The sequence below is a fragment of the Camelus ferus genome, chromosome 34 (genome assembly GCF_009834535.1).
Source record: "Camelus ferus isolate YT-003-E chromosome 34, BCGSAC_Cfer_1.0, whole genome shotgun sequence".
NCBI lineage: Eukaryota > Metazoa > Chordata > Mammalia > Artiodactyla > Camelidae > Camelus > Camelus ferus.
In genome coordinates, this window is record NC_045729.1 from 5,599,702 (window position 1) to 5,620,415 (window position 20,714).

Consider the following 20,714-nt stretch of genomic DNA (forward strand, 5'->3'; position numbering starts at 1 on the left):
GCCTGGGGCTGCGTTCCCAGCCCCAGAGTGCTGAGACTGGTAATCACCAAGGCGTGCTCAGAAAGCCCCGGGCTGGGGAACTGGCGGCCGGGTCTCTCCCTAAGTCACCCAAGTCGCCTCCCACTTTTGATGACTGCATGTTTATTTACTTGCAGGAAAAGATAGTAAATGAACGTGCCCAAGTGTAGGCCGACCCCAGGGCTGGCGGGATTTTCGCAGCTTCTCTGGGCGGACCCGGCAGGGGTGCGGCGGGGAGGCCTCCGGGCCTCCGCGGTGCGCGGGTCCCAGTCTGCGGCTGCGGGCTCGGCTCTGCGGCGGGAGCCGGGGGCGGGCCGCCGCGTGGGGCCTCCAGGGCGCCCTCCCGCCCGCGCGCCGAGGCACCGCCCCGCCCCGCCCCCGCCACCTCCAGCGCCCCAGCCGCCCGCTTCCTCCGCCGGCCCGGCCCCCGCTCCTCCTCTGCCGGCCCGGCCCGCCCCCTCCGCGGCCGGCCCGGCCCCCTCCCTCTCCCCGGCGGCGCTCGCAGGCTCTCTCTTCCCTCTTCCCACACCGCCCTTAGCCGCTCCCGCCCCGCACGCCCGTCTGGAGAGGAATCGAGGGCCGAGCGCATCGATAGCTCTGCCCTCTGCGGCCGCCCGGCCCCGAACTCATCGCTGTGCTCGGAGCTCGATTTCCCTAGGCGGCGGCCGCGGCGGCGGAGGCACAGCGGCGGCGGTGGCGGCGGCAGCGGTGGCGGCGGCTCGGCCAGGAGTCCCGGCCCCCGCCATTTCCGACTGGGAGCGAGCGCGGCGCAGGCACTGAAGGCGGCGGCGGGGGCCAGAGGTTCGGCGGCTCCCAGGTGCAGGAGAGAGGTACGGAGCGGACCACCCCTTCTGGCCCCTGCCGGGGTCCCGACCTTCCTCGCCGGCGCCGGGCGGGGCCGCCGGGGAGTGAATGAATTAGGGGTCCCCCAGGGGCGGGGAGGGGGCGCGGGCGCGGGGCCTGGGCGGGCCGGCCGGCCGGCGGGCGGGCGGGGTTGGGGGGGTCTGCAGGGGGAGGCGCGGGGACGCGGCGACGCGGGGAATGAGGAATGGGCGGTGCGGGGCTGAGGAGGGTGAGGCTGGAGGCGGCCGCCGCTGGTGCTGCTTCCTGGACGGGGAACCCCTTCCTTCCTCCTCCCCGAGAGCCGCGGCTGGAGGCGGCCGGGGAGAAACTCGCGGGCCGGGCGGGCTGCCCCTCAGGGCGGCCGGGTGCGGTGGAGGTTACCCCCGCTGCTCTCCAGCCTCCCCTCCCCCTCGTTGTCCTTCCCTCTCCCCTCGCTCCCGCACTCTTCCTCCCTTCCCAGCACTCGGCTGCCTCGCTTGCTGCCTTCTCTGCTGCATCTCGCATCTCTAGGACGAAGGTATAAACTTCTCCCTCCAGCGCAGACTGGACGGCTAGTGGTCCTTTTCAGTGTGTAGGGGGCTATATGAGTAAGAGGGGAGGTCACGTTTTGGAGGAGCATACGAAAGTGCTTAGAGACCACTGTTTGAGGTTATTGTGTTTGGAAAAAATGCATCTGCAGCCGAGTTCCTGACTGCTCCCCTCCCCCACATATGGGCTGTGACATTGCTGTGGCCACAAAGGAGGAGGTGGAGGTAGAGATGGTGGTGGAAGAACAGGTGGCCAACACCCTACAATGTAAAGCCTGCGACTTAGTGAAAAGGAAAAAGTTAATCCCAGAAGGTCTGTTTTGCTTTGCCGAGTTAAAACACACGCAGAAAAGCCGCAGAGCAGAAGCAGGGCTTTTTCCTGGCTACTTGAGTGTAGACAGCAATAACTAAAATCGTACTTGAAGTTTAATTTGCGTGTTGTTGCCCTTCTCCCCCATTTCTTCTGTATTACCTTCGTCCGTACAAATTTGACCCCCATCCCAGGAGTTATTACAGTACTCAAACAGCACTCGCACGATTTTTTTTTTTAACTGACTTAAAAGAGGAGTTAATTGCCGCAGTCTGCCAGCCAACTGCCTGAAATACTCCTAGGCATGTGCATGCTGTGGTTGAAGTCCTGCACTAGCCTTCTTAAATCTTGATACCCATCAAAACAAAGGGTTAAGAACAGAAAGGTGTTTTCTGATTTTTACACAGTATACATGTTACATTTGTAATGGGAAAAAGAAAATCATTCAAAAAGGAATTCCAGAAGGAAAAAAGTCTTCGTAATCATCATCTCAGAATCAACCTTGTGGGTGATGTCATTCTTAGGTGACTAAGGTCCAGAATGCTGACTCGAACGTGTAATAGACCATAGACATGAAATATGGTTGATACCAGTACTATTTATTTTGAGACGGTATCCATCCACAGGCGTTCTTGGTTTTAAGAGATGGTTAATGAAATGATAATTGAGTTTTATGACCAAAAAAGTGAAACATTTTTTTTTCCTCAACAAAATGTTTGATTCTGGTCCCAGTTCCACCCTTTGCTCCCTTTTGTATTTTTGGGTGAGGGGGCTCCTTCTTGCCTGTGATCTTCAGTAAGACTCTGTGGGAACTCAGATCTCTCTCGTGGATTTAAATATTGCTTGATTTTTTAAAGTCTAAGTGAAGGATTTTTTTTAGAAATGAGCACTGCATAAAGGAGTAGACCAGAAGGTGTGTGTCTTTCAGAATTCACACATGTATGTACAACTAAGCTCTAATCCAGTATTTGCCCACAATATCTCCAAGGCTGGCAAACTTACTGGTCATAAGGACCCAGACCCTTTTACACGCTTAACAATTATTGACAGTCCCAGTCTGGAGTATGTCAACATTTACCATAAATAGCAATTAAAATTGAGGATCAAAAAAAGAAATAAGTCCATTATTTGGTAACATAAATAGAATTCTTAATGAAAAATAACTTTTCTAAAACAAACATAAAAATTAGTGAGAAGAGTGGCTTTGTTTCACACTTTTGCAAATCTAATTGTATGGCTTAGTAGAAGACAGCTGGGTCTTCATAGCTGCTTCTGTATTCAATCTGTTGTGATCATACGTCTGGAAAATTCTACCGTACACTTGTGAAAGAATAATGGTGGATAGGGTAAATCGCATCATAGCAGTATCATGAAACCAGTTTTTGACCTCTTGGACCCTCCTCAAAAGTCTTAGGAACCCTAATGGGTTCCTGGACCACATTTTGAGAACTACTGTTCTACGCTATCCAAATTGTTTATGAGGAGGTGGGAAGTGGGGGGAGCAGGGCACCAGAGGGTGCATTTTGGTGTGATTATCCTCACCTATCCCATTGGCTGTGGCCAGTATTTGGAATAAAAAGGGGAAGCAAACAGGATGTGATACATGTTTGTAGTGGCCCTAGACAAGCCTATAGGTGGCACAGAGCAGGCCAGGGAGCAACGGTTGGAGATGTAACAGTTGTCTGGCCTGTCTGCTCTTTGTGAGTGGGTTCGGGAACAGGGCAGGAGTTAGCTCATATGTTACCACTTGGAAAACCATATTACTTTTTTGGGGGTGGAGGGGCCTATTTTGATAATTCTTGGTCTTTAGTAAATAGGATGCTGCATGTATATAGTGTTTATACACAGTATCTGCACATCCCTTAGTTTGGAACTGCTTATCCCTTACTAAATGATTGGGCATTGACTGCCCTTCTTTCTGCAGTTCACTACTTCTAATAGTATCATGGAGTTATTGAGGGAAAGGAGATTAACATAGATAAATTCATTTTTATTTCAAGAAGTTTGAAACAGCTGACTAAAACGTGTTTCTGTCTTGCACTGTTCACCTTGTCAGTTGTCAGTATTTATTGCTACTGCTGGGAGATGGTGTGTGAGAACCAAAGAGTAAAAGTCATGTGGATTACTAGGAATATTCACTTTCATTTTTTAAACATTCTCATTAAAAGCAGTGCTTGACTTTACATATTATATTTTTCTTGTGCAAAGTGCTGTTTTTCAGCACTGATACAGGATTATATACTGTGGATTGATGATCACATTATTTATACTAAATAGTTAATTCAGAATTCTCAAAGTTCTCTTAGATTTTATGCTGTTATTTTTCCTAGCAGATAATTTACAGATTAAAATGCCACCAGATACTGTCCTGTAGTGTCTCAATTTTTATTTCCCCAATATACCGTCCAGCTTTATTTGATGATTCTCTCCCCCACCCCCATCTGATTCTTGCTAACTGTCCAGGAAAACTACTGTGATGATGCCTTGAAAAAGTTTTCTACAGCTGTTGGCTACGACAGAGACATTCAGCATATCCACTCGTAACTCTTAGGGGCCCGAGTCAACGAGGAATATGGAGGAGATAGCTGTCAACAAGTTTTGTGTGGGTGTGTCCACGGAGTATAGAGCAGTGTGCTCGACACTTGGACTCAGTGAAGTCATGGCGTGCTCCTTCGAGAGCCATTAACTGCTGCAGAATGGCAGCCTGGCTCTTCAGATAGAACAACCTGAGTCGAAGATAAAAGGACTATGTACACTGAATGCATTTTTCTCAAATGCTGATAGGGGAGTTTGTAAATGAAGTACAGTTCATTGCAGTACACATCTGTAATCAACTGGAGTTTTCATCGTTGAATTTTGTAAGGTATTTTGAAATAATTTCCCGTGTAAAGGTGAATTTGTGTTAAGAGGTATTGATAAGAGTGTTTGGGCTATATTAATCTCATGTGTGACCCATGTTCTAATTTAGTCACATTTTAATTATTTTTATTTTATTGTAAGGCCTGCTGAAAATGACTGAATATAAACTTGTGGTAGTTGGAGCTGGTGGCGTAGGCAAGAGTGCCTTGACGATACAGCTAATTCAGAATCACTTTGTGGACGAATATGATCCTACGATAGAGGTAAATCTTGTTTTAATACTACGCATATTGATTTGTGCAAACCCATCCTTTGGGTACCAAAAAAAGATTTCTCTGATCATTTTCTGTGACTGCTCATTACCAGGCAGTCATGCTGATAATACTTTTATTAAGTGATCTGAAATGTACGTGGGTTTCAAGGCTTTACCCTGTTGTTATATGTAACCGTGGATATGGAGAGCCCGGCTTGTCTTCTCCCAGGAGAATGATACCAGGATCCGTGGCTTTCACTCTGTGTTAGTACACGTGCATTTTAATTTGAAGTGTTTTTCAGAGGGTGAGAATGTAAATTTACATCTCATCTGTAAGATGAGACATATCTAACAGTCATTTTTTAAAATGTGGTTATTGTTTCTATGGGTTTTTGGTATTTTGATGTCACTTGTAGAGTTGATTTGTCTTGGTGAAGTTCAGTCATTTGACGATTGAACTGATAACACTTAATTAGTAGTATTTTCATGTTTTCTCCTCACAGTGAAGTAGTGGAGAACCTCCAGCTACCTGATGCATTTTAAATAGCTCATCCTTTGCTTTTATGTGTGTGTCTATCAGGTGATGTATATAAAGGTCCCACCACCAGTCCTTACCTCTGCTTTGCAGCCCTTTTTCAATTTACTCAAGGAAATTTTAGAATTGTTTTTATTATAAATTTATTCATGAATAATTTTCAGACTTTCTCAGTTTCATGAAAATGTACCAAAGGAAAGGCCAACAGCAAAATAATAGAACAAAGGCCTGGAAGAGACCTTGAGAGGTAGTATTTCCCACTCACTGCCTTCTGGCAGCACTGTTCTCAAGTGATCTCAAGCAGATGAGGATTTATTTAATCCCAAAGACCTGCAGGAGGAAATGGCACATAACTGTCCGTGTTAACTAATCTCCAGAATGTAATTATTAGTGTATTTTATGCATAGTCTGAATCTTCATGTTAAGTTTAACATAATATCAGCTTGTCTTTGAAATAGACTTATGTTGTTAGACTGTTTTTTTGATGTCTTTACCCCAGGTTAAGCAGTCTTTAATTCCTTAGCTTTTATTCTAGATCTGATATATACCAATTTTTAAAATCAGCTCTGTAAAATTTTTCAGAACTTTCTCTGAGTCCCCAGCTGTAGAATCTAGAATAGCTCAAAATACCCTGTATGGTAATGGGTAATGTCTTAAAAAAAACAAAACCCACCTTGACTGCACTGAGGTCGATTCTGAGGGCACTGTTGTCCTTAGGAAGATGTTTGTGCCGTATAGAACTTTGAGGATTGATTAGGTAACTGTTCATAGGGAAATGACAAATATTTTTGGTACTGCTGGAAAAAAAATGGAGGAATAACGCTTATTTACAAAGATCTGATTTAAACATAGAAGCAACTTTTATTTGGCTTCCAAGTTTTAATAATTTGCATTAGTGAAAGGGACTGAAGCAGACCACCTGTACGATAGTTTCTGCATTTTTCTTGGCAAGTCAGTTCAGTGCTGATGGTTTTGTTTTTTACTTCAAGGAGGATTAAATAGTTCACCTGTTTCTAAAGCCAAGGTTGCTCAGCATACTGCACCATTTAAATTAGAAGTAGAAGGAAGTTTTAATAGAATTCAAGTTAAGCATGGAAGTGTTCCTGGGATTCTAGAATATGATTTTAGCAGAAGTGCCCTCTGTCTTTTCTGGAAGTCTGAGTAATTCCATTACACTGTTTCCTATCAGAGGTCAAGAATATATATAATAATCTGATAATAGATTAGGAAACCTTTTGGTCAAAAGTATTAAAATGCAGTATAAATCTTAAATAAAGTTAAAAGTCAGTCCTTTATTTTGGGGGAAGGTAGAAGAAGGTTATAAGTAAACTCAAACCCATTAACTCTGATTGTGATTTCTGCCAAACCAGAATACTTGACTCAGGGAAGCATTGATAACCTGTGAACTTTGAAACTGACTTTCCCTCACTAGTGTAGCCATCTGGGAAGAGGCGTCAGAGATTGCCTCTTATCTCCCAAGTATCTGACACGTTAAATTCTCCGTGTAGTTCAACTAGGAGAAAGGCAGGAGAATTCAGTCGTTTATTTTGATAAATAGATAAGCAAAAATACTGACATGACATTTTTGTAAAAAGTTAAAAAAGAAGGATGGAGGTATCACTACTGCTGTGAAGTTTTGATTGGCAAATGATACAGGTCAGAGGGAAAATGGGAGAGGACATAGGCTTTTTGCACATTTGGAATTCTCATCAGTTTTCCTACATTGAAACAAATAGAAAAAAATTGAGGGAAAAAAATTTAAAAACAAATTTTAATTTGGTAATAACCATATTTTCTAGTGGTTTAGAATTTGCAGAAATTTATACTGTGAGATAGGTAAGGAAGGTAGTCATTTCTTTCATTTTATAGATTAAAAATGGTTTCTGAGAGGCTGCAACTTCCTAAGGATACTTAGCTAGGAAGTGGTAGAATTTTAAACTTTTTGAGACCAGGTTGAGTGAAATTTCCACTGTACCCTTGTATAACTTTTAAAAATTAAAATTAGCTTTCAAGCTAAGAAAATATTTAATATTGGAGGCTGATTGAGATTTATCTATATACCAAAATTTGACCTGAGTGTACTATCTAGGGGCATCTTACTGGCACAGATATGATAGAGAATTAAACAGGTCTGATGCATCGATGGATCATGTTTAAATTTGCACTTGATGATCACCTTTACTTCTATTCTGAAAGATTTTTATGAAGCCCATTGAAGAGTTCCAAGAGGCAATGAAATACCTTGTTAGTGGTGCAGGGTTATTAAAAATTCAAAGCAGTCCCCAAACACAATACCAGGCTAAAAATAATAAACACTTTTATAGTTTGGAGATATTTGTTATTATAAAGACACCTTCTATGAAGTGTGTTTTCTAAGGTAAAACTTGGCGGAAGACGAAAAAATCTCGCCCAAAGAAAATAGAAGTAGAGTTCAGAACACCCAGTTGGTCAGTTAGCAAATATATAAGTTATCTACCGTATGTAACATACAAATAGATACAGAAAGAAGTATTTTTTTCCAGGCCTTAGTTCACTGATATCTACATGCTTCTGTTAGGTGACACTTATAATTCAGTCCAAATATTATGCCCTTCTTCGATGAAACAGTTTTCTACTCAATAAGGAAGAATGGATTCGTAATTGGATTGATTTGTTCCATCTTTAGTGCTCTGAGCTGTGGAGTGTTTATTCAAGATATATCAGTTTCTTTTTAAACAAAAAATTTCCATGTTAATTATGGAATTTACTTGCTGAGAGCACTATCTAATGTCAGCTCTTTTTCTGGTTGTGAGGAATGGGTGGTGACTTTGCCCCTCAGGGGACATTTGGCAATAATCTGGAGATATTTTTGGTTGTCACAACTTGAGGAAGGGGACTGCTGCTGGCGTCTGTAGTGGGTGGAGGCTGGGATGCTGTGACTGGTGTTTCCAGCAGTGCACAGGACAGCCACTGCAGCAGTAGTGACGTGGCCCAGAATGTCAGCGGTGCTGAGGTTGAGACCCTCATACGTGTTGTGTGCAGCTTTAAACATCCCTTAAGTTGTGCAATTCAAGTCCCTGAATATGGTTTATGTTAGATTTTTAAAAATAAAAGATTTGAACATACTGATAGTTCATTATATTGACGTACTCTAGCATGCTATTAAAACATTCTGTTTTTAAAATAAGGTATACAAAGCAGTTTGGTAAATGCATTTCTCTTCAAGGCTGTGGCCAGCTCTTCCCCCCTTTCAAATGAGTGCCCTCTACTGGTCAACTTACTTCCTTTTATAATAAAACATGAAATTCCAAGTTCGGATATTTTTCCTGTTTAAACTAGGTATAATCAATTTACAAATACATAAATTTTATTTGAGAGTCTTATTTTATATAATTAATGTTTTAACAATCTAAAGTATCAGTTTCACTCTGCTAATATTATGATTACTGTGTGGACTAGGTAGGACCAACTAATTAAATATGTGGGTGAATATTTTTAATTGAGAAAGGAAATGTGGCAGTGTAGGAGAAGATGGGGTGGTTCTGTTGTTAACACTGATTGAGGTTACTTTGTCTGAGGGAATTAAAAAGTGGCACCGTGGCTCTGAATTTCTAGTCATGCACACGGGAGGTACCTTACAGAGCTCAGAGCTTCATGGTGTGTTACGTGGGGTGTTAGGAAGGGCCTATTTGAAAGTGACAAATTGTGGAAGTTGACATTTTATAAATCTTTATAGGACTGTAGAATAGTTGAGAGCGCCTGACTTTTAGAGTAAACTAATAACAAAATTCAGGCATTGTATTTAGGTCAATTTAAGAATAAGTATTTACTTAGTAATAACTGTTGAGACCTGGACATTAAAAATTACTGGATGCGTTTTATTGTAACTTGAGTTTTTATAATTACAAAGCTTTAAAGACATACAAATGAAAGTTGGTAATGGAAATAAATGAGAGGGGGAAAAACTTTTTATCCTTTGGCATCTCTTAAGATTACGGTTTTAACATTGCAACTAATTCCTTAATTCTATCAATGTTATTCAGTGCCTGCTCTGTACCATGCAGCCTTCCTTGGGCCTAGAGATACACTGGGAAGCAAAAGGGACCAGCTCACGGCTGTCATGGAGCTTATTAGTCTTAGATGTATTTTGAAGAGCGGTGTTTGTAAACAGCGATCCTTATTACATGTAACTTAGTTTGGAGGCTTTATTGCTTTAGGACAACAGATTTCTTCTGTGTCTTAATTACATTGTCTCATAGTGCCTAGGTTTCTGGAACAGTTATAGTATTGTGATCTTAATATAATAAAATTAGAGCTGCGCAGTAGAAATAAAATATTTGAGAGGATTAAGTAGGGATATATTGCTTCCCTAAAATAATTTTTGAACTTTTTTTTTGAAAAATTTCAAACCTATGGAAAAGTAGTCAAAAATAGTGCAGGGAATACTTGTTACCTTTAAACTGCTCATACTTGCTTTGTGTGTGTGTGTGTGTGTGTGTGTGTGTGTATGTGTATGTGTGTATACACATACTTGAATACATGATTTTTTTAGCTTAAATCTTGGAGAACAAGTTGCAAATGTTAGGACCTTTTACCTCTAAACATCTACCTTCTAGCCCAGGGGTCTGTACACGGTGGCCTGCTGGCTGTGTGTTAGTGTAAAGTTTTGTTGGAGCACAGCCATGCTTGAGTGTATACGTGCTGTCTGTGGCTGTTTTTGCTCCACAGTGGCAGAGCTGAGTGGCTGCAACTGAGACCAATTACTGTCTGGTCCTTTATGGAACAAGTTTCTGACCCTGTTCTAACAACAGGAATAGTTCCTTGTATAACTACAACGCAGGGACAAAATTTGGGAACTTCAATGCTGATATAGTACTTTATCCAATACATAGTCCATATGCAAATTTTGTCAGTTCTCAGAATGTGTTTTTAGCAAGTCTGTTTTTCCCCCTGATCCCAGGATCAAAAATCAGTTGTCACACCTCACAGTCTAGCACAGTTTCTTAGCTTTTCTCGGTCGTTCACGACAGTGACACTTTTTGAAGAATTCAGGCCAGTTGTTTTGTAGAATTTCCTCTCATTGAGTTTTGTCTGGTTGTTTCCTCATGGTCAGGTTCAGATGAAACGTTTTTGGTAGAAATACTGCATAAGTGATGTTACGCCCTCCTGGTGCATCACATCAAGGGGCATGTGATGCTGGTTTGTCCCGTTACTGATGGTGTTATGTTAACACTGATTATTTGGTTAAGGTCATATCTGCCAGTTTTCTCTCTATGAAGGTATTTTTAGTTCCTTCATAATTAATATGTACTCTGTGGGGGGGATACTTTGAGACTATAAATATCCTGTTCAACAACATACTTGCACCCAGTGGGATGTAGTATCCACTGATCATTCTCACCAGAATAAATGACTGCCACAGTGATGGCAAAGTGGTGGGTAATCTAACTCTGTCATCACTTCTGCATTTATGAGTTGACATGTACCATAAGTAAGGGTCCTCTCTTTTCTCCTCTGTCTCCTTGTTTGGTTTGTCTTATTTGTATCAGCATGGACTCATGGATTTTTTTTTTCATTCAGTGTGTTGCAGTCTATTCCTGTAGTGATTGATTTTGATGCTCAAATTTGTTTTTGATATGGCCGGTGGAATCCCTTTCAAGCTAGCCTCCTTTCTTTGACATGTCCCCCTCAGTTTTTGAGCTCTTCCTCACTTTCTGGCACGGTGTGTTCTGGGTTCACCGTGTTCTTTCCCTGTCCCTTCCCTGGATTCAGCCATTTGTCCAAAGAGCCCTAATTCCTTTTACTGGGGAATGGTATTTAGAAATTCAGATCTGGATGTTAAGTGTGTGTGTTGCTGCTGGGGTGTCACTGCTCTAAACCCTTTTCGACGGACAGAACTAATAAATTTTATTTAAAAATCGTGAGTTCATTCTTCCCTACCTTCCTCCATGTCTCCTTTCTCTCATGCTGAGAACCCTGGTTCTACCTTGTATAAATTTTAACGTTAAACAGTAGACAGCCGTTGAAATAATGATAATGTCAGTCTTAAATCCTGTTTCTTGCAGTATTTTCTAAGTAACACAGATTGAATGAATGAATTCAACATTAGGTTATATTTTTATTTGTGCAGTTGGAACTAAATGTTTTTCTCCACTGAGAAAAATAGGGATCCTTTTCATTTTCAAAGTATTCTTAAACCATTTAGGAAAAGATTGAGCTATTGGCTACATAAAAATTAAGACATCTTTAACAAAATTACAAGACAGGTGGAAACCTGGGAAAACTGTTCGTATCATTTATCAATCAGAAAGCTCTCCTCTTTCTGGATTAGAAAAAAGCAAACATCCAAATAGAAAAAAAAGGAGGCTATAGATACAGATAGCCAACCTATCCACAAACACATACAAAATGATGTTGAAACATGTGAAAAAACACTTCATTAAGATAGAAATGTAAGTTCAAACAATAAGCATTTAAAATTTTCATACTGACTAAGAGAGAATGATAACAGGTCTGGAAAAGTCTGGAGAAACGGGAGAAACGTGTGCACTTTATTCTATAGTGGGGCATCCGTGAGTGTATATTCTTAGAAACTTTCTGGAGGTCATCGTTTTGGCAATATGTATCAAAATGGAAACTACTTGTCGTTTGACCACGTATTCCACTTACAGAAATTTATCTGAAAGATTCAATTAGATAAATGTTTAAGATGTATACCCAGGAGTGTTTATTGCAGTGTTGTTTATAATTTTTAAAGTGGAAATAATCTACACATTCACCAGTAGGGGATGGGGAAAGTAAGTTATGGTATATCTGTACAAGTTACACAGTTGTTGAAAAGGATTCGGCAGATCGGTATATATTGACATTGATAAACTGTCCATCATGTAAGAAGCTGCACTTTGTGTGGAGTGTGATTCTAGTTATTTAAAAACAATGTGAATATGTATGTAAAATATGGTAGGACATATGCCAAACTCTCATTCTCTGTAGTGTTTTGGTTTTTAAAATGAACATCTTCTGTTTGAGAGGGAAAAATAAATCCTCATTTTTGAGGGAGAAAAGTCACTAGAGTATACTGTTAGATTACTTTATATTTACCCCTCCACAAACACACTTTTAAAGCCTTAGCACATTGGATAATACAGATGTATCTTAGATAAAGAAATTGGTATCAGTCCAATTAAAGAATAGCTGAAGGATATATAATCCAACACATGGAAGTTACATTGGCGTCTGTAATTATTAAGATGTGATCCATGATCGCTCTAGCCTCACATTCTGACCTTGGCATCAAGTGAGGGTTGGGGGAGAATGCCACATGGCTTCACCAGGTTACAGGTGTATTCCTGTCATATCCTTATTTTCAGAATCTGTTATGCTGATTTCCCTTGAGTTTATTCAGATTTTTTGAACAGTTTTATCTCTTGAATATAGTACGTATTTTATTCTGTAGTCCTAAGTTAAGATTCAACACTTTATAATTACAAGTATCCATCATTTAGTAAAGAAGGCTTTGTTTTCTTTATTCTTAACTTTAATGAATGTCTTAATGAAAAATTCTGTCGTAAGAATGAGCTCTTTTAAAACACTTTTGCTCCCTCATAAATGTAGAAATCCTTCTTAAATCCCAGGGTTTTAGCTCTTTTCCCCTGGAGCTCCGTTATATTTATTTTGAAATATAGTGAATGGTTTTGGAAAAAGTAGTTCAAATGTCAATGTCCAATGGTTTTTATAAGGACAGCATATTGCTGCTGCTGTGTAGTTCCTAGTAGCCAGTAGCCTGCCTCTCCCTTTTTGGCCTATAATAGCATGTACGATATAAAATGCAAAATAATACAGTTAACTTTTTATAGCACTTGTCATTTTATAAAGGGATTTTCATGGTCTTTAATCCTAATCTGTATGCAAAGGCCTGTTCATTGTTTACCCACTTTTACAGCTAAAGGAACAGTAGTTTAGAGTAGATGAGAGATTAAGTAGTTTGCCTACACTCACACCGCAAGTAAGTGGAGTTCTGCGGCTGCCCGTGGACTGAAGATTCAGGAGTATATCTCTAGCCTAGACTTGAGCCCTGAGCATCAGACCTGTTATCAGAACTGCCTACAGGTCACAGCACCAGAACAACCCACGAACATATGGAATTCAACATGCCCCAAGCTGAACTCCTCTTTTCCTCTCCCTTCCCCTTCTGTTCCCTTCCCTAAACAGTAAGCTCTGCCATTAAAAAAGGTTGAGATATAATTTACATAACATAAAACTCATCCTCTTAAAGTGTACAGTTTGGTAGATTTTAGTATATTCACAAAGTTATGCAACCATGACCCCTGTCTAATTCAGTAACATTTTTATCACCCTGTACCAATTAGCAGTCACTTCCCAGTCCCTTCTCCTGCCAGCCGCTGGCAACCACTAACCTACTTTCTGTCTCTGGATTTGCCTATTTTGAATATTTCATATAGTTGATAACACACAGGATGTGGCCTTTTGTGTCTGGCTTCTTTCATGTAGGATCATGTTTTCAAGGTTCATCCATGTTGTCACGTTTCAGTACTTCAGTCCTTTTTATGGCTGAATAGTATTCTCTTGTATGGATATTTATTTATATGTTCATCAGTTGATGGGCATTTGGATTGTTTCCTCCTTTTGGCTATTTTGAGTAACACTCCTGTTAACATTGCTGTAAGCAATGAATGAGGGTTGTTCTGTCACTTTTACCCAGTATTTCTCAGAACTCTTTGATCTCCATCTTACTGTTGTTGCCTTAGTTCAGATTCTATCATTTCTTGTAAAAGTTTCCTAAACTCGCCTCCCAGCCTCCTGTCTGGTCTCTTTCTATAATTTGTCATAATAATGCTACCAGTGAACCTTCTCAGTCTGATCTTCCCTACTGTCTAAAAACCTTTCAATGATTTAGTATAAGATGAAGCTCAAAACTCCTTACTATAGCATATAAGACCTTCGTAAGTTGGCCTTGTCCAGTTTCATGTCTTTGTGCATTCTCTTTGCTTCTTCCTGCCTGGAGTGGTCCTCCTGTCTTTCTTAATTCACATAACCAAAGTTGATCTCTTCTTCCTGTTTGCCACCATTGTACTTTGTATTGCATGCATTTCATTGTGTTTTAATTACTTGTTTACATTCTTATCTCTTCCATCAAATCTAGCTCCTTAAACTCAGAAACTTTGTAATGCCTGGCAGAGTATATGACACATAGTAGATTTTTAGTAACTATTCTTATGATGCAAGGGAGAATGGAGTAAATAGGTGAATAATAAATCAGCCTGTGTTTAAATATCCCAAATTCAATACAATATGTGGCCGTGTCTCTTTCCTATTGTAATTCTAACATAACCAGGCTAATAATGTACACCTTTCTAGCTGTCTTTTGAGAACTAGCTGTGTACAGCAACTTTTGATGGTTTATAACCAATAGTGTGGAATACATCATTCTGTGATAGATTCAAATAATCTTTCAGGAGAGTAACAAAATACTTGAGCATTAAGAGAGTAAAAGTAAGTTGCTCATTTTTTTCTATAGCTGTTATTCAGCAGTACATGAAAAGTACTTGTAATACTTCACACAGTAAGAAAATCTTAACATTTCAAAAGTAAATCCTCAAATAATACTTTAGCTGACATTTTCAGCAGTCCTGTTGATATTTACAAGAGTATCTGATGTAATCAGAGGCATGAAGATGGAGATTAAATGGGATAAGGCTTGTAATATGCTTATCACAGTATCTGACGTATAAATAAGGGCTCAGTAAATGTTGGCTGTCGTAATTACTATTAACAGTAACATGATTGCCTTTAGTAAGTTACTAATTTCTTTAGGTCTTTACTCTAGTATGTCTAACCATGTCAAGGTTAACTGCCTGGGTTGGAAAACTAAGTTGAGTCTGTTAAAAGATGAACATACCGAGTAACTTGGTTACTATTAATTATAATAGAAAAACAGCAAAATGATGTCCTGGTCAATGAGTTTATCTTATTCTTGAGTAATGTAGTCCTAACTTTCAAATTTCTCCAGTGGGTCTAGAGATAAGTTTCTGTACATAGAACAACACTTAAAGGCATGTTAATGAACTGGAAAACACTTAAAAAATTACATAAGTCAGCACAAGAAAGACAAAAATTCCAAATTGGCAAAGGACACAGGTAATGGGAATAAATATGAAAATATAAAGAAGAAAAACTGTATAATATTATTAGTCCTCAGAGAAATAGATATTAAAGCGATAGGGGTTTTGGGCCTAACAAGATGACAAAAATAAAAATATAAAACTCATTGTTGAGTGAGTGGTGATGAAATGGGTACAGTCTTAATGCTATGTGGAAAAGTAACACAATAGTAATACAATCTGTTGTTTATATTTTTACATTAAAGGTAATGTAAAACTTTTTCATGTATAAAACTTGTATTAATACCTTTATTAAAATACTCAATATGTTATAATTTTAAAATTTACAACTTCATTGTTTTAATATAATTTACAGTATCTTTAACTTGTGTTTACTTGGACTGATTTATAGTGTCTGCATTTATTTACATTGAATGGATTTATTCATTTGTTCAACAGACAGTACTGATTACCTACTGTGTTCAAGGCTGCCACACACATGGTGCATAGTGGTGAGCAAAACAGATGTGAGCCCAACCATCATGGAGTTTAAAGCCGAGTAGGGGATGTAGACTTGAACAATTACACGTAAATACACAGTTAGAAATTACAATATGACCACCAGCTGCTAGGTGGAGAATTTATTGTAAGGGTAGCAGCAGGGATCCCTGCTAGGAAGCAGTGGCAGGAGAGTGCATGACACAGGATTACCTTGGACTAGGGTGGTGACGGTCAGTGCTTGGATTTGGAGCATTTTTTGAAAAAGAGATAAATGGCATAAGATTGTGGACATTAAATGCTTTTTTTTTTTTTTTTTGGTAAGATATTTTAGGATGCCATGTTGAATGTATCTATTGTAATAACTATCATTTTTAAAAAAACAGACCAACCATATTTCCTTAGCATCTTTTACCAGAAGCAGCATTGACTGTGTGAAAGGCTGTGACCAGCCCTGTGGCTCTTGATACGTGCTGCACTTGCTTTCTAGAAGGATTGTACCTGTTTATCACCAGAAGTGTCTGGCTTCTGTCTACACTTAACTTTTGCATACCACAGTATATGTCATTTAGAAACGGCTTTTTCCCCCCCTACAAATAAATAAAATAGTACTTTAGTTGGGAGTAAAGGGAAATACATGGAATAACTTTCCTTCATTTAATATTGTATTACATTGAGTTAGTTTTTAGGTGGCTTGCTTTTATCCTTGTTTCCAAAAGATGTTAATAACCTATGTACCTGATATAAAAGTTTATTCTATTTGAAAGACTGGAAATGACACTAATTAAAAATGTGAAGTCTTAATCCTGTTCTTGCTCTGTCTTTAACTAGTTTCATTGTAGAATCTATGTGGTTTTAAACTGATTAGGCTTTGACAGCCTGTGCTTTCTCAGTGATGATTTTTTTTTAAAGTATTAAAGTAAAATGTGTTGAGAATATTTAGATTTGTGAAAAGGTATTTTGCTAGCTGAGAGCAGGAGATGGCAAACTTCTGTAAAAGGTCACTTGGGTATTTGTCACATACTCTTTTTTGTTTTTAAACAACCATTTAAAAACATGAAAACTCTTCTTGGTTCATAGGCTATACAAAAACAGGTGGCCAGGATTTGGCCTGTGGGCAGTAGCTTGCTGTACCCTTATTTAGACTCCAGTCTTGGGAAAGATTCTACATTGGTGCATAATTTTTTTCTACCTCCTTATACTTCTTTTGTCAATGGGTAACCTGAAGTTGAAACAAAATCTTTAGTATTTACATATCATTTTTGTTATGCTTGTTATCTGCTTTGCCTTAAAAAGTGTTAGTTCTTTTCAGATCATACCTCGCCATTTAACACTTTTGTTCTTAAGTTTTTACCGAGTTGCACTGCCTTTTTATATAGCTCAGTGACTGTGCTTCTAAGGGTGACTCTAGTTAAAATTAACTTGGGAAATAACTGAATTTTTAACCTAAACCTATTATTTGTGATCTGCAGATTGCTCCTCGTTGTTTATAGGTAGGTTGTAGATTACTTTTTTCAGTAACAGAACTTTGCTGTCAATTTAGGATTTAGAAGGGAACAGATAACAGGAATGAATAGGGACTGCTTTTCCAGTTTCTCAGTCCCTTTGATGGAGTGCTCATGGGAATATATTATGAAATGCATGCAGAAACTACTAATACTCCACATTATATGCTTTTGAAACACAAAGTGTTTGAAAATTTTGTAAATGGGAGTTTATTGAGGTATATGTACATCTTGGAGGTGATATCCACGGGCAGATGGTGAGTAATCCCCCAGTCATGCCTTAGGTAGAGATTTGTGTGGCTTAGAAAGTATAATCCTTAATTTTATTGTTGATAGAAAATTTTAAAGGCTGAAGAAACTATCAGCCTTAAGGTTAACGTAAGCTAGTGTTGGCAAGTGAGGAACGTGAGGGGACAGCAGTAGGTAAGGAAAAGGCATCTTGGGTCTGTTTTACATGCTTAGTAGCCTCCCCTGGGTAATGAATGGATTGACTCTAAGATACTGTCCTCTGCTCTCCATTTCCCCTCTTTCATTATACTTCAAAACACTGCTTTTCAATTTCTAGTATACAGGAATTCTTTTAAGTAGTTAATTAAGGGAATAAGCTAAAATAAAATGTCAACCAAATGTTCACATCCTTAGTCAAGAGTTTCTTATTTAGAAAATTAAGTAAATATTCATTCTTTTTTTCTGACTGGTGAGATCATTTTTATTATGGGCAATTTTAAATATAGTTTACTTTAAAAGATAAACAGAAGATCCTAGTCTAGTATGGCAATCTTTTCACAGTTTTTAAAATTAAAAGCTAAAGAAAGAAATGCATTTAATGTAGTATCTATATTACCCTCCCCAAAAAAAAGATAAACAAGAGATGAGTTATTTCTTAAATTAATGATCTCCATCAGAGACATACCCTTTGTTAACATTTTGATGGATGTACCATCAGTTTTGTAATGTATGTATGGATACATTTATACTGATATGTAGAGATATTTTATTGGGATCATGCTACATATGTATCTTTGTATTCTCCTTATACTGGAAACATTTTTCAAACATTTTACCAAAAGCTTGATTTTAAATGACCACCTTTTAAATGATAGGTCTATAAAGTAATTTATGAATTAAGGGTGGAACAATAAGAAACAGTGTCCTTAGGTTTATACTTTATACCCCTTATCAGCCCTGCCTCTGATTCTATGACTACACATGGCACCAGCCGTTTCCTTATTTTTTGAAGCCTATTTTGGCAGAGGGTGTGTGAAACCTTGTAGTCATAAGTATTAATCAGAAGTCTCAGATTTTCAATTCCAGATTGTTATGTTACCCACCCTCTTTCCTTTACTCCATCTTGAGAGCTGCGTAGTCTCTAAGATACCGTCTCTTCCTCCTTCCTTCCACCTGCCTCTCTTTTTACTAGAGGCTTCCCAGGATTTGCAGACAGGTCATTCTCTTTAACTTTATCATAGTATCCATCTGGCTGTTAAATGTTCCCAGGACTTCAGAAATGGATAAATAAGGGTGTTAAAATTCTCTGTATTGACCATTCTCTTACGTATTCCCTAGGCTGGAAGTAAAATTAATGCATGGTAACTGTGAATTGCTTGATTTTTCTTGCCATCTAAATCATCCAGAATAAAAGAGTTAGTAGAGCTGTCTCATTTTGTAATAATTATTTTCCTTTATAGAGAATTTGGGTCTTTTTGTTATGAATATGGAGATTTACATTGTTGGATCTCTGTATAACACCTTTTTAAAAAAAACTTATTTTTAACTGCCATAAGATACACATTTATATATAATATATATACATTATATATAATATACCTTTATATATATAATTTATCATTGCAGCCATTTTAAGTGTACAATCTAGTGGCATTAAGTAAATTCACAGTATTGGACAACCATTAGCTCTGTTTCCAGAACTTTCTCACCATCCCAAACTGACACTCTATGCCCATTAAATAATAACTTTCCAACTGCCCTCTCCCCCAGCCCCAGGAACCTCTATTCTACTTTCTGTCTCTGTGACTTTACATAGTCTAGGTATCTCAATATAAGTGGAATCATAGAATGGTTGTCCTTCTGTGTCTAACTTTTTTACTTGGCATAATGTTATCAAGGTTCATCCCTGTTGTAGCATATATCAGAACTCCATTCCTTTTTATGGCTAAATAATATTCCTGTGTGTGTGTGTGTGTGTGTGTGTGTGTCCGTGTGTGCCCCCACGTGCACGTGTTTATCCATTCATATGTTTAATAAACACTTGGGTGGTTTCTACATTTTAGCTATTATAAAATATGCTGCTGTGACCATTGGCATACACGGGTTTGGGTTTCTGCTTTCGGTTCTTCTATTTGTATATCGGGGAATGGGATTGATGGATTTTATGGTACTTCTGTGTGTGACTTTTTGTTCTCTGTATCCTCGCTAGCACTTGTTATTTTCTTTTTTTTTTTAAGTAGCCATCCTAATGGGTATAAAGTGATAACTCATTTTGATTTGTATTTCCTAAGTGATGTTAGGTATCTTTTCAAGTGCTTATTGGCCATTTATGTATTTTCTTTGGAGATTTGCCTATTCAAGTACTTTGCCCAGTTTTGAATTGGGTTGTTTTGTTTGTTTGTTTGTTCCAGAGTTGTGTCTAACATCTTTCTTAAAAATAAAAGGTGCGCCATAATAATCCAGACTGTGTTTCTCCCTTCTCAGGATTCCTACAGGAAACAAGTAGTAATTGATGGAGAAACCTGTCTCTTGGATATTCTCGACACAGCAGGTCAAGAGGAGTACAGTGCAATGAGGGACCAGTACATGAGGACTGGGGAGGGCTTTCTTTGTGTATTTGCCATAAATAATACTAAGTCATTTGAAGATATTCACCATTATAGGTGGGTTTAAGTTGAATAAAATAGACACTGAGGGGTAATTGTATCTTCCACTTATTGAGTCTTTGCTAACTGCCATGCACAAGTTATCTAATTTAAATTTTAAAATAATTTTTATGAGGTAGGTAATATCCCTGTTTTAGAAATGAAGTTCTTAAGGATTAGAGCAATTGTGTAACTTGTTCTGGATCACATGGTAGTAGTGATGGAATTGAAACGTAGGCCCATTTGACTCTAAAACCTGTGCTCTTAACCACGCTATACTGGAGAAACAAGGCTTTAAGCTAGATCCATCATAAAAATAAAAACCATGAACAAAAATGTGAAAAGGTCATTGAGATGGTGCCTTAAATTTAGGTGCCGAATAGTATATTTAGT

General features: G+C 38.9%; 1 protein-coding gene across 4 annotated transcripts in view; it reads left to right on the plus strand.

The window, feature by feature from the left end:
- The first annotated feature begins 541 nt into the window (after window positions 1-541).
- Window positions 542-20,714, plus strand: part of KRAS (KRAS proto-oncogene, GTPase) — a 36,636-nt gene continuing 16,463 nt past the window's right edge. Inside the window, exons 1-3 of one of the 4 annotated variants that reach the window (XM_032473305.1) lie at window positions 542-848; window positions 4,699-4,820; window positions 20,161-20,339. In XM_032473305.1, coding sequence (XP_032329196.1) covers window positions 4,710-4,820; window positions 20,161-20,339 — 290 coding nt within the window. In that variant the 5' untranslated portion in view covers window positions 542-848; window positions 4,699-4,709. The remainder of the gene's footprint in view (window positions 849-4,698; window positions 4,821-20,160; window positions 20,340-20,714) is intronic. The other 3 variants (XM_032473303.1, XM_032473302.1, XM_032473304.1) reach the window with 3 other exon arrangements.